At 40.9% G+C, this 14,825-nt stretch overlaps 1 protein-coding gene across 1 annotated transcript in view; it reads right to left on the bottom strand.

The window, feature by feature from the left end:
* Positions 1–14,825, bottom strand: part of LOC128496705 (FYN-binding protein 1-like) — a 216,209-nt gene that overhangs the window by 61,765 nt on the left and 139,619 nt on the right. Inside the window, exon 9 of the mRNA XM_053466500.1 lies at positions 5,447–5,481. Coding sequence (XP_053322475.1) covers positions 5,447–5,481 — 35 coding nt within the window. The remainder of the gene's footprint in view (positions 1–5,446; positions 5,482–14,825) is intronic.

Below are 14,825 nucleotides of genomic sequence, written 5' to 3'. Positions count from 1 at the left end.
TCCTGGTGTGTGTGTTTGGTTGTGGATGTTGCAGAGCCTGTCTTGGTGTGTATGTGTTTGGTTGTGGATGTTGCAGAGCTTGTCCTGGTGTGTGTGTTTGTGTGGAAGTGTGGCAAAGCCCGTACTGGTGTGTGTTTGGGTATCAGTGTGGCAGAGCCTGTACTGGGTGTGTGTGTTTGGGGGGTCAGTGTGGCAGAGCCTGGTCTGTGTGTTTGGGTGTCGGTGTGAGAGCCTGTCCTGATGTGTGTGTGTTTGGGTGCCGGTGTGGCAGAGCCTGTCCTGGCGTGTGTGTTTGGGTATCTGTTTCCTGGCACTTTACTTTCTGCAAGAATAAATTGAACTATTTTTGAACCATTTTTTCCTTATCCAGAGACAAAACACCCTCCTGAATTTATAGTCACTTCAGAGGACAAAACATTCTAGGCCCATAAATCAGTGAGAGGAAATGTGAAGGTTTTGTGTTTTTTACTCTATTTCAATCTGCATATTTTATTAATAAGGCTTAGTGGTACTAAATTGTGGTTTCAGGTGGTTTTTTTAGTGTACTGATTACTCCCAATCCCTTCACATAAAATTTTATCTCATACATCTGTCAAGCTCTGAGGTTATCTTTATCAAGCACACATGGATGCCGAGGAGTTAACATTCTGTCTATTCCCAGGTACTTATTTGGGCCTTTTAACACTTTTGCTTCCTGGGATTTTGATAATAATGTTGTATTCTGTTGTCATGAAGGAACCATTAAATATAGTTTTAAAAATAATGATTTATAGCTATTTGGATGGTAAATAGCATGGGTCAGATAGGCATGTGTAAGGTGTGTGGCGTGTGGCTACAAGAGCTAAAGCATGCGATACAATACATAGGGCTGGCGTCCAAATATTTCCAGGGCTGTTTTTAATTCCCAGTTCGGCCCTGGGGGATAGTAAGCATATTGAAATAAATAAAGAGCAATAATGAGTGAGAGAATCAATGAATTCATGTGTTTATAAATTGTATGAATTAGTGAGTATGAATTAATGTGTTGAAGAATTGTGTGAATGAGTGAGATAAATTAATGAATTATTGTGTGGATGAATTGCTTGAATGATTTGTGTGAATGCATGAATGAATGAGAGAGTAAATTAATGTGTGAATTAGTGAGTGACTGTAAGTATTTGTGTGTATAATAGATGTATAATTGATTTGTGGAAAAGCAAAGATTGCACAAGCAGTGAGTTTAACCCATTAGTGACAATGGCTGATTTCATTTTTGTACCCTTTGTGGCAATGGCTGTTTTAACATTTCTGTGCTGCTCATGTTTAGCTGTAATTTTATTCCTTCCCATTTACTGAACCCACACAAGTTACACATTGTTTTTTTCATGACAAGAAGAGCTTTCTTTAGATGTCATTGTTTTGATTGTATCATATTATTAACTATAAAAAGTATAAAATATGGTGAAAAATTTTGAAAAAAAGGAAAAAGTTTTTCTTTTACTTGAAAAATCTTTTACTCATCTATAAAAGCTATGTTTTTAAGGGTGTTTTTTTTGCTTTTTTTCTGCATGTTATGGAGCAATAAGTACAGGTAGTGTTTTGCAATTTCAAGACCATTTTCTCAAAATCTGTTAATTCTTCCCCCCATGTGGGGTATCTTTGAAGTCAGCCAATGCAATTTACCCTATCAAACCATATATTTTTTTAAACTAGACACCCCAGTGTATGTCAAATGCTAGTATTTTAACTCTTTCCAAAGTCAAACTTTGTTGTAGCCATTTGTTTGCATTTCTTTCCCCACACACGTACTTTAGGTATGAATGTACAGGTCCTGGTATATGTCACTGTCACACAACACCCCAATATGTGTTCAGCAAGATATCCTGAGCATAGTGATACCCCCATATGCATGGGTTTGGCTAAAAGTCCACATTTGGGGCATGTGCAATTTTTTCCATGTTTTTCCCCCGGTGTAAATTGGGACATTGTTGAACCCCGGCCAATTCAATTTACCCCGTCAAATCATACATTTCTTTAAAAGTAGACATCCCATGGGCATTTAACATGCCAGTATTTACTCTTTCCATGCAAGAATTGTTTTAAGCTAAAGCACTAATTTTAGGACTTGTTCATAAAAATATTTTATATATATATATTATTTTTTGCCTTTTTTTATTTATTTATTTTTTTTTTACATTTTTGGAACTTGAAGGTCCCCCTGATGGTGACATCAGTGGAAAAATTATTTTTATATTTAATTTTTTTTTTTTAACTATTTTTTTCTTTTTCTTTTTATTAATTTTTATTTAACTAATCACATTGTGATTAGAAAGCTGGGCTTTTTCAACTCCATTGTTTTTTTTGTTTTGTTTTGTTTTTTTGTAAAAGACGCCGCCATCTTGCGAGTGGCAAAATCACTCACAGTCCTGGAGTGGGGGTTCGGTGTCACTGAATGCCTCGTGATTGAGGCATTTCAGCGACCCCATTGAAGTTTACCCACAGGAGGAGAGAAGAGTGAATTTTATTATTCTCAGCTATATACACTCTTCGGACTTACAGCTACGGAAGAATTGCGGGACGCCGTATATATCCGAAGGCTCCTTTTGATTTATTATATTAAAGTCTCTGTTTTTACTACCTTCGACTCCGGATCTGTATTTGAGATTCCATTTACCATCACAGAGGAGAAAATATAACCCAGCTGAGAAAAGAAGGGGTTAACAAGGGAAAATCACATGCGCGATTATTTGGGCTTTTAAGAAGCCCCACCAAACATAAGGGTCCATCTTTTCTTTACCATTTATATATATTTGTTTGACATATTACACTATTTTATGGTTTCCTTCCTGTACATTTTTCTGCCAGATATATAACTCGGATCCCTTTGAATAAGATTCTGTTGGTATTATATATATCAATTTATTTATTTTTCACACTCACTTGGTGTGAAGGGTGCCGTCACCTATGTATGTTTTTTGGTCTGTAAGGAAACAAATTGGGATTTGGTTTAGGGTGAACCAGCAGCATTTTCAAAATTTCTGTTAATTGTCTTTACTGTTATTCACATATTTCCTAAAAGAATAACCCTGTAAGAGGGTCATAATTTCTTACAATCGTAGATCACTTTCTAAGCTTGTTTAATGACATGATGTGCCAGCCACGTCAGACACAAACGATCAGGTAATGACCAATGACGTGCCTGGCAAGTGATCTATGATTGTAAGAAATTATGACCCTCTTACAGGGTTATTCTTTTACGGAATGTGTGATGAATAAAGCACAAATGGGCCGTCATTGGGCAAAGATTCTCTGTGCATACCCTCTCCCACAATTGGAGGAATGAGGTAAAGGCTGTCCTAATGGTGCCACCCTTTTCGCAAAGTACTCTGAGAGGCCAGAATAATGAAGACGGATTATTGTAGAATAAGAAGCATTTCTATACCTCTCCACCTCGAGGAACACGGGAGAAACGTACGAAGACAGAAGGACAAGAAAGGCAAAAGAAGAGGTGGAGGTGTGGGAAAGTTTTATTTGGTTTTTTTTGGGTCCCTCCTCGTTTGTGGACATTTGTACGAATTGACAAAATGGGCAAATTTGTTTAAAATTTTAATTTGTACAAATCTAAATACACATGTTTACTATATAACCCATGTTCAATCCCAATAAAGTGTATTTTGTTGCATCCTGACAGGTGTGTGTGTGGTATCATGACTAGTGGTACAGTTCTTTGGGAGACCTTTCATTCCAGAAACCGATGGTGCTACCTATCTTGTAGCCAGCCTTGCTACAACGAAGATACAGTCGATGACCATGGAATGATCAGTCATTCTGGCTCCCGTCACAGTGGTAATATAGTGTGACAGGATCCCCAATATTTAAACTTTGGATAGGTGCTTTTGAAATAACATTTTACAGTATATATTTTGGTGGGTGTGCACTGATTTCTTTGGTTTGTTGTAACTCAAATATCCCACTTGTCTACCATGGCAACCCCCACAAAAAACTGACTTTTATTGGAACAAAAGGAAATAAAACTTACCCCTCTTCATTATTATTAATAATTGCTAATTATTAATAATAATAATAATAATAATATAACACTGTATTTAATGCTCAAAGAAAAATATATATTTTCCAAAAATCCCTCTTTAACCCCTTCAATCCCTTATAGACGTACCCCTGTACGTCCTAAAAATGCATGTAGTAAAGCCCTTTAGGACGTACAGGTACGTACTGACTTTCTTGCAGCAGCAGAGACACATCCCAGCCACTACACAAAAAAACATGTTTCTCACTCTTCTAACAATAAAAAAAATCACTAAAATAATACAATACATACATTTAAAACATAAAGTCAGTTAAGTGAAGTCATCGTGACATCATAAGCATAAACAACATGTTCAAGAGGTCCCTGAGAGGACCTCTAGCGATACTGCGCTGATAGCAGTGCATAAAAATACAAAAATAAAAATTATTTGCCCTAGCACAACATCTAAAAGGTTCACAACCCCCAAACCCATTAAGCCATAAGCATGAAAAATACTACCCTATAGGGTACTACATGTAAGGGATGGATATGGCCCTCTAGAGAAAGAACAAAAACTAAAGATGTGAGGTATTTCCTTAATCAGGAGATGCAGATAAACAATTTTGGCTGGGTTTCTCTGCCGTAACACATACCCTGTGCAAAAAAATCCGGCCAAATGACTACATGAACCTTGATGAGATACTCTTAGTTGTCTGCTTCACAGAAATATATACTTTTAGAATTTTGGGGGTAATAAACAGGCCCAAATGAGACCACTGAAGCAAAATGTAAAATGTGTAATCTATAACAAGCACTTTAGACAGGATTTCTCTACCATAAAACACACCCTGTGAAAAAAATCCTAAAAAAAAAATAAAAAAATACTTAGAAGTGTCGGTTAAAAAAGCACAGGAAATAATTTCTGTGGCCAACTTTGACAGTGATCGGTGGCCAAATAGCTGCATGAAGAGTGCATGAGGTATTTCTGAAATCACGACATCTGAATTTATAAATTTGGAGGGGATTTTCCATCACTTTACCTAATTTTTTGATTATTCACAGGGGGGAAATACATTTTTAAAAAATTAAAATTTTCGCTAGTTTTTACTAAATTTCTCATCCTACATTTTTAACTAATTATCTATGATATGAAAAGAAACCTCTTTCTCTCCTTGAAAAAACAATATATGGGTACACTATTCGCAGGAAAGGGGAATAATCCCTGAACTGACATACCGCAAAAATGGCAAGATTGCTCCGGGACTTGAGGTACCAAAAACCTGGGACTGAAGGGGTTAAATATACAGTAGTAATAATAACAATAATAATATAGATACCAATCACAACTACAAAATATAATTGCAGTTTATAAAATAATTTTATATATATATATATATATATATATTGTTGTAAATCAGATGTGAAATATTTCATACATACCAGCAGCATCAATAGTACTCTGCATACTTTTCTCTCTAAAATTTAGAAACAAAATAAAATTAAAGCATGAAAAACGAAGCAGAACAGATCATTATATTTATATATAATTAGTATAAACCTATAAACACCCACACATTTGCATATACATAAGACTATATTTGTCTGAATCATTTTTGGTCCATTCCAACAAATTATTTTTTCTTCTCATTCGGTTTGTATAAAATTCAGAGAGCATTTTCCATTCGAAGACAAAATTCATTGTCACTCGCTTATTCACTCTCTTTCCAACTCTCTCATGCGCTCGCTCACGCTCTCAACCTTATTCACGCTCTCCCTCTCCTCTGTGTCCCTGTCTCTTCTCGTTCCTTAGTCTTCTTTCTTCGTCCTCTTCTCCCGATATCTGCTCTGTTAAATAGACCTTCTGGAGCCCTTCTGCAAAAGGGCAAAGACTCTGCGCGCACCATCTCCCCTGATTGGAGGAGGATTGGCAGCAGAAGCCAGTGTTGCTGTAATGCTGCTTATGCTGAGCTATGGAGTTCTATTTGCTTATCACAGTGTAATCAGTTAAGGGAGAATAGGAAAAAAACATTTTAGGGAGTCCAGTGATGTCACCACCATCATGTCACCCACAAGAGTCTAAAAAAGGATCTAGTAAAAAATAATACTTTTTACCCCTACTACAGGAAGTAGGAAATAAAAAAATGATTTCCTTCCCCAAAAAGTGGTTGATTAATTAGCAAGCAGAAGGTAAAAGGGATTGAGCCTGATTCAGAGAGAGTAAGCCATTGTTATGCCAGCTAGGAGAGCTGATGAACTGAGGCGTGGCTTCTCTCTGCAAAGCTGTTTGGATGGTAATTCGTGACCTGTTTTGTCCTAAGCAAGTACTCAAGCAAAAGCAAAGACTGTTATTCTGCTGCTGTTTATTCCTTTAAAATAAACATTGAAACTGAGCTGGATGTGTCCTGGGCTTCATTTACCCTAGAAGACTGTGGTTACAGCCAAGATCCTTGACAAAAATCCCAAGGAAAAGGGAAGCGTGTCACACAGCATAGAAGCAAAGAAGTGGTTAGCAGAAAAGGTAGGGAAACATTTATGTGGCGTGAGAAATGAGAGTGTGAGTGAATGTGGACCCACAAATTTTGAACTCAAATTCATAGCTTTTGATGTGCTTTCGTCCAAACAAAGGGGGGGGGTCTGGCCTTGTTTTTGGGGCTTCATACAAATCTATGAATTTACCAAAATTTTGTAAATGTGCAGTTCGTACGAATCCAGATGCACAAGTCTAATATATGGTCATGTGAAAAAGAAAGTACACTCTCTTTGAATTCTATGGTTTTATATATCAGGACATAATATCAATCATTTGCAGGTTATGAGTTATTCAACAAAAATAAAGCCAAAACAGAGGAGCCATGTGTGAAAAATTAAGTACACAAACAATTTAACATCCATCATTCTAGAGTAAGAAAGATTATTTAAAAGTGGAAAACATTCAATACAGTTGCCAATCTTCCAAGGATTGGACGCCCCAGTAAATTCTACAGGCCTCAGTCAGCATGTTAAATGTTAAAGTTCATAAAAGTAAAATTAGAAAAAGTCTGAACAACTATGGTTGGTTTGGAAGGGTTGCCAGGAGAAAGCCTCTACTCTCTAAAAAGAACAAGGCAGCACGGAGGCTCCTATTATGCTTTCTCTTTCTTTATTACTCCCTCAGCAGCAAAGATTGAGGGAAAAACATTTTTGACTGAAAGAGTTAAAACAAATAAAATAGTAACATATATAAATCTGCCTAGGGATAGGCCAACCAATCAGCAATCCTCGTCATCATCAAAGGGAGTGTAATCCTGACTAACTTACTCTTTCTTTGCTGCTCCCTCACTGACAGTTAAGTATATTTTTCTCTCTGCATTTTATATATGTGTCGATATATGTATTTGTTGTCTCTAATTTTATTTACTTTTTATATTTTATTTTAGCATTGTACCGTCGATCTGTACCCGGTCTCTTTTGTTTTTCCCTACACTCTTCGTTATATATATATACTTATATTCTTACGTTTACCGCTTTGTTTTCTCCTCCGCCGGCTTGGCTTCTGCGTCGCTGTACCGCGTGCTCTCAGCTGGTGGACTTTTAGCCGCACATACGCATTCAGGCTCACAGTGGCCATCTTGTGAGGCGTTTCGCTGCGATCATGTGGTTCGGCCGTGTGTTTCCGGCAAACGACGGGGAGGTACCTTCCTGATCCGCTCTGCTCCTGCTCTTCACTAGCTTACTCTTTTTTTTTTCCCCAAACTATTTTTTCCCCTTTCAGTTTTTGTTTATCCCTACCTGCTTACAATTTAGATCCGGCATGGATCACCATGGAGACTGTTTTTCTTCTTCAAGGGAGTCAGGCACACCTCCTGGTGGTCAGCCTGAGGACTCTCACCCTCTGTCTTCAGAGGATTTTCAGTCATTGCGGATAGTCGATGCCACTATGTCCTATTCCATTTCTAAGGCACTTTGTTCAGCCATGGGGGCTATGTCCCATTCCATCAGCCAATCTATACAGCAGGCTTTGCTTCAGGCACCTCTACCCTCGGCTGCAGCTCCTGTGGCAGCTCCTTTAGGCAAAAAGGCCCAATTTAAATCCAAACATGTTACATCACTCTTGATGGACAGTCATGCAGTTGTCAAGATGGACAAGGTATCTAATCCTGTCCCTGAGAGCGCTGGTTTACCGCGCAAGAGAGCCACTGACCGGGCAAAAGAGGCCAGAAATTGGAAAAGGACTAAAGCCCAACAGGATTCGTCAGAATCTGACGACAGTGATGGGGACCTGGATGCCTATAGAGACCATGTGTCTGATAAGTCAGATGGGGAGGACTCCCCTGGCCTCACATTCTCCCCTTCTGGGGGAGGACCAGACCCAACCCTAGCGGTTCTTGAGGCGGACAATGATATCAAGGACCCTCAGGGTAACCCCCTGTTTGACCCGGATGACTTGCGCCACCCCCGGTCGGCTGAGTGGGATCCCCCAACTCACATTGCCCAATATTTAGCTCTTCGGGTGCGCAAGCCCCTCTCTAAAGAGAGTAGATGTAAGCTTAGGGCCGAATGCCCATGACCCATAGTGCTTGATGGGGTCTGTAAAACTCCGGAAGTTGACCCTCAGATTGTCTAATTTCTCTCCAAAACAGGCTGGAAACCCAGAAAGGGTTTATAATTCTCCCAGGCGTCACTGCCAGGACAAGCTTTTGGACACCTTAGGTCCTATTACCAAACTCTTTGAATTATTAGAAGCAGGTAAAGCTTCTCCTGATGCTTTTAATTTTGTTTGTCCGGCCGTCGTACCAGGTTCCATGGAACCTATAGAGGCTCTTTCACCCCAGCGTCAAGCTTCTTATGAACAATGACCAACTCCTTTCTTCCCCTCTCAAGGAAGATCTGGGACTTCTAGAGGTTCGCGGGGATTCATCTCTTCCAGACGACCTTACAGTAAATTCCTTTCTCCCTTGTCCTCCTCCAAAAGTGGGTGGTCACCTAGCAACCTTTTATCAGGCTTGGGCATGTATTAGCTCAGACGCTTGGGTCTTAAACACGATCATGGGTTATCATATAGAATTAACCGCTTTACCTCTACAGACTCATATCCCTCATTCAGCAACGTTTCTACTATCTCTGAATCTCCTAATTTCAGTTGCTTTCCAAGAAAGGACTTCCCAGGTTTTGGTCAGCTCTCTCTTCCTAGTGCCGAAGAAAGGCGGAGGTGTTCGACCGGTTATCAATCTGCGGCCTCTCAATGCGTTTGTGATGTATCACCATTTCAAAATGGAAGGTATCCTTTGCACAGAGTCCTGCTGTTACCAGAGGATTGGATGGTGAAACTAGATTGTCAAAATCTTCTGCAGTTCATTTGGGAAGATCAGAAGTGGAGATTTACATGTCTCCCTTTTGGCCTCTCAACGGCCCCATGGTGCTTTACCAAGGTCATGAAGCCGGTAGTAACATTCCTTCGTTCCCGAGGGCTTAGTCTCCTCTGCTTCTAAAAACTCACCTCAATTGGTCTCTACATCTCCTTCAGTCTCTGGGTTTTCTCATCAACTGGGAAAAGTCCTGTTTCAATCCTTGGAGTTTCTAGGTTTCTGGATAGACTCCATCCAACAGTCTCTCTACCTCCCTCAACCTAAGATAGTGGCAATCAAGAAGGAGCTCAGGAGATTATTGCGACTAGACGTCATTACCATTCTCTTCCATCTTCCCAGGCCCTCTGCACTACAGAGCGCTTCAAAGGTTAAGAAATTCTGCGCTATCTTCTACTCACTCTTACAAAACCTATATAACTCTCGACGACGAATCCAGAGACGAGATGACTTGGTGGTTGTCCCACATGGAGGCGTGGATGGCAGGGCCGTTTTCGGCACCGTTCCAGACGTGACCATAGAATCGGACTTACCTGGTTACCTGATTGGGGAGCGCGTTACGGGACCTTATCTACAGGGGGCGGATGGTCCACGGAGGAATCTTCATATCAACTGCCTGGAACTCTTGGCAGGTTCCTTTGCCATCCACAGTCTTGCTCCCTCCGGACCCTCATGCTCCATTCTGCTCAAAATGGACAACGTGGCAGCGGTGAGATATATCAATGACCTGGGTGGCACGAAATCCAAAACGCTGGCATGCCTCGCACAGGTCTTTTGGAAGTACTGTCTTCTCCACGGAATCTCAGTAACTGCTGTTCACATTCCCAAACTTTACCACTGCACAGCGGATTGGAATTTGCGCTTCCTCAGGGACTCTGGGGACTAGCGTCTTTATCCATCTTCTTCAGGCTCCAACATCTCTGGGGACCGATGGAACTGGACCTATTCGCATCACGCCTCAACACACAACTACCAAAGTATTTCAGTTGGAGACCAGATCCAGAAGCCGTGGCCACGGACGCATTTCTTCAGAAATAGCCTCGGACACTGCTTTATTTGTTCCCACCAGAACGATCTTGCAGATGCTGTGATTCAAGTCATCGCTAGTCCTGATAACTCCTCTATGGAAGTCTCAACCTTGGTTTCCTAGGCTATTGGAAACATCAATGGACTTCCCCAAGACCATTCCTTCCTTTCAGGATCTGTTACTCAACCCAGACCATCCTCCTCATGACTTAATACTTCAGGGCAAACTTCAACTAATAGCATGGCGCATTGAGGGAGTTTCAGAACAGACTCTCCGCCTCTTGGCCAATGTATGGGCTCCATAAACTAGACCAGCCTATTCCTCAGCATGACGATCATGGTCTCCCTGGTACTTGGACAGATCATTGGATCCCGTTTCAGCCCCTCTGAATATGGTTTTGCCTTTCCTTACGGATCTCTTTAATGATAACAAAGCTTATCGTACGGTTACCTTGTATCGCTCAGCCATCTCAGCTGGTCACGATCATCTGGATGGGATCCCAATTGGTCAGCATCCTTTGGTCTGCAGATTACTTAAAGGTATTCGATTCTCCAGACCTTCTTTACCCCGTTATTCATCTACTGTGGTATTACGTTTTCTGGAACGTTGGTCTCCCAATCAGGATTTATCACTTAAAGAATTATCTTCAAAGCGTCTTCTTCTGCTGTGTATCCTGTCTTGTAAACGGGTTTCAGATGTCAGGGCTTTGGATTTCAATGCTAAGGTTTACAGACCAGATGGAGTCCTCTTTGATATTTCAAACCAACACTAAATCAGTCTTCTACCCAGCCTTTCCTCATAGGCCACTCTTGTGTCCTGTTCTTTGTCTCAGAGAGTATGAATTACGCACCCGGACTCTTAGAGGTCCCTTGCCTTCAAGCAACCACATCATCCGGTTTCTGCTCCCACTCTTTCCAGATGGCTTAAATGGATATTGCACCAGGCAGGTATCGATATGTCCATCTTTTCACCACACCCTGTACAGGGTGCTTCAGCATCCAAAGCTTCTTCGATTGGTTGCCGTTTGGAAGATATTATCAAAGCCACTGACTGGTCTTTGGATACCACGTATAAATAATTCTATCTTCATCCTATTCAACATTTCTCCGAACGCCTGGTAAATCAGCTTTAAAATTGCATAATAGGAGCCTGCGTGTCATTAAAGAAAGTCCAAGATTTTACTATTAACATGACGTAAAGTCATGCTTTCATTAATGACACGGAGGCGAGTATTATCCCCTCCCTGGGCGGGAGAAATAATTTTATTTAGGTCTCAGGTAAGCATTTATTGGTATACTTGTTTATCTTCTACAGGTTTGATTTCATATTATTATGTTGTTTTGCTAAAATTTGTTTTTTTCTTTTTTCATCTCTTAAATTTATTTATATCTGTGTTGGATTGCCCCTTACAATTTATTGAAATTTTGGCATGATATATTTCATTGTTACTGCCATCTCCTTTTTCTTATCTTTGTTTTTTAGTTTGATCTTAGTTTGTTTTTTCCCTCAATCTTTGCTGCTGAAGCAGTAATAAAGAAAGAGAATGCATAATACTCGCCTCCGTGTCATTAATAAAATCATGACTTTACGTCATGTTAATAGTAAAATCTTGGAATTTCAGGAACCATGTCCTTTGGAAGTAATGCACAGTGCCACTTTTGGTGAAAACCAAACACAGCATATCACCTGTCAAGCATACAACATGACGATCTGAAGAACACTAGCAAATCTACAACAGTATCGCAGAAAAAGAAAAGAAGTGTTTCAACGGTCCAGTCAAAGTCCAGACTTCAGCCCAATTGAAATACTGTGACAGGACCTTAAGAGTTCTGCATAAACAAATGCCTGCAAACCTCAAGGAACAGAAGCAACGTTGTAAAGAAGAGTGGGCCAAAATTCCTCCACAATAACGAGAGAGAGACTGAGAGACAATTTTATTTTTGTAGAATAAATCATGACACGGTGTGATGTCATGTGTTGCTGTTCATCTGAGGTTGTACTTATCCTAAGGAACAGATGATTATTTTTCACACAAATGTGTGTGTATATATATATATATATATATATATAAATATATGCCGGGATCATCAGCTATTGAAAAGGAGTTCCAATTACAGCTGCAGAGGGCACAGACCCGCATGATGGACCTGTGTCTGCAGAGGATGAGCTAGAGTGGAGGGATTTTATCAGTCGGTAGCTCCGGAAAGCGTCTCTCCAAGATGAACAGGGCTACCAGGGAAAGACCCTTCCAACCAGTGAGGATAGGTACTGGCTACGGTTCGGGACGAGAACGTCCCGGATCGTGACAGCAGCTCAGGTGTGTCCATGGCTAGAGGATACAGAGCCCACAGAGGGCTATGACTTAGGCGGCCCGGGATTATTATGGGACAGTCTCCAGGAGGATCTGAACATCGGCAGCACAGGAGAGTGGTGGATTGAGGACCTCCCAGATACAATCAGACTGAGATGTGATCTAGACTTTTTAGTTACACAGGAGTGGCAACGGGAGGAGGCATATAAAAAAATATTCAATCCTGCTCAACATTACGTATACAGTGTGTATAAGGAAAACCCAGCAGAAGCGCTGGCAGAGCACATTTAGTCTCTGCCCACTCCTATCTGTGGCCTCAGAACCCTACTGGGACAGCTCCACACTGTCCGATCTCACCACCCCTGCAGAAACCATGGAGCGTACCGCTGGTCTGTGCTTCCTGCTGCCTGTGACTCCAAATGGGAGGGGGTTTAATTGCACCTCCCACAACACATTAATCTGGTTTTGGTAGCAGTATAAACTGCTTTGTGTGCCCACTATGTAGGAGGTGAGAGTAGGTTCTCACCCTATTGAGAGTGTGCCGGTGAGCTTAATTATGCTTTGGCCATTTCATATAACCAAAACCTCTCATTTTATATTATGTTTATATATTTGTTGCCAGCTTTATTAGGGTGAGAAGCGCAGACAGTATTTTGTTTTTTGTATACATTGTACAGCCAACACACTGTATTTGGAGCATGCTCACACTGTTTGGTAGGCCTCATATTATACATTTGTATTATTTGAGTCCGAGACTAGCTTAGCGCACCGACATTTTTTCTTTTCCCTGTTTGCACATATTTGAGGTTGTTGGCTCCTCATCAGTCTGGTTGCAGCTTGCTGTCCAGGGGTTAAATGGGAGGAGGTTTAATTGAACCTCCCCCACCACATTAATCTGGTTTTGGTAGCAGTATAAACTGCTTTGTGTGCCCACTATGTAGGAGGTGAGAGTATGTTCTCACCCTATTGAGAGTGTGCCTTGACGTGGCGGGTGAGCTTAATTATGCTTTGGCCAATTCATATAACCAAAACCTCTCATTTATATTATGTTTATATATTTGTTGCCAACTTTATTAGGGTGAGAAGCGCAGACAGTATTTGGTTTTTTGTGACTCCAAAGACTGACTGGGACAGCCTCATACCATCCAGCCCTGCCACCCTAGGTGAAGCGCTGGAATCAGAGTAGAGTGCTGTTGGCCTGTGTCCTCTTCACCTGGGAAATGGAGCAACTGGCCCATCTCTCGAGCGGCAGCAGGAGCAGCAAGGAGGGGATGCAGGTAACATCGCTCCCCAGTGGCAGATGGAGGAGCGTTATGGAGTTTGCCACCTGACTAACTCAGACCTGGTTAGTATACCTTTTGGTGGGAAGAAATATCAGTGAAGCCTCCATGTTATGGGCGCCTGGAGGGGCCTTCTCCAGACTATAGGCCCTGGCTTTGGAAGGGGTTTTGTTTTTGGGGAGGTGGATACAAGTGGTCCGTTGAGAATACTCCTTTCCCCTAGTACGGGGTGCCACGTTTCCGCAATTACCCGAGACTGTGTAGCTCAGGCGCAGATTTGGAGAACCTACAATTTTATGTTTTATGTGTGGTGTGTTACTCTCCATCGGGTAAGGACTTAGAGTAAAGAGACCTCTATGGCCAGTATTTACACCAAGATATAATATTTTTACATAGTTACATAGTTACATAGGCTGAAAAAAGACATGCGTCCATCAAGTTCAGCCTTTCCTATATCTGTTAATTTATTGCTGTTTGATCCAAAAGAAGGCAAAAAACCCCGGCTTCGTACTTTCCAATTCCAAAAAAATTCCTTCTTGACCCCAAAATGGCAGTCAGATTTCTCCTTGGATCAATAAGCTGTTTCCCCATAATTAAAGATTATATCCCCGAATATTATGTTTTTACAGGTATCCATCCAGTTGCAGTTTAAACGTCTGTACAGACTCTGATAAAACTACCTCTGCAGGCAGAGAATTCCACATCCTTATTGCCCTTACTGTAAAAAACCCTTTCCTCTGCTTTAGTCTAAATCTCCTTTCTTCCAGTCTAAATGCATGACCACGTGTCCTATGCATAGTCCTGTTTATGAACAGATTTCCACACAATGGTTTGTATTGGCCCCGAATATATTTATATA

The sequence above is a fragment of the Spea bombifrons genome, chromosome 1, assembly GCF_027358695.1.
Source record: "Spea bombifrons isolate aSpeBom1 chromosome 1, aSpeBom1.2.pri, whole genome shotgun sequence".
Taxonomy (NCBI): domain Eukaryota; kingdom Metazoa; phylum Chordata; class Amphibia; order Anura; family Pelobatidae; genus Spea; species Spea bombifrons.
Note: the sequence above shows the minus strand (reverse complement) of the source record. Positions and strands in the feature narration are given on the sequence as shown.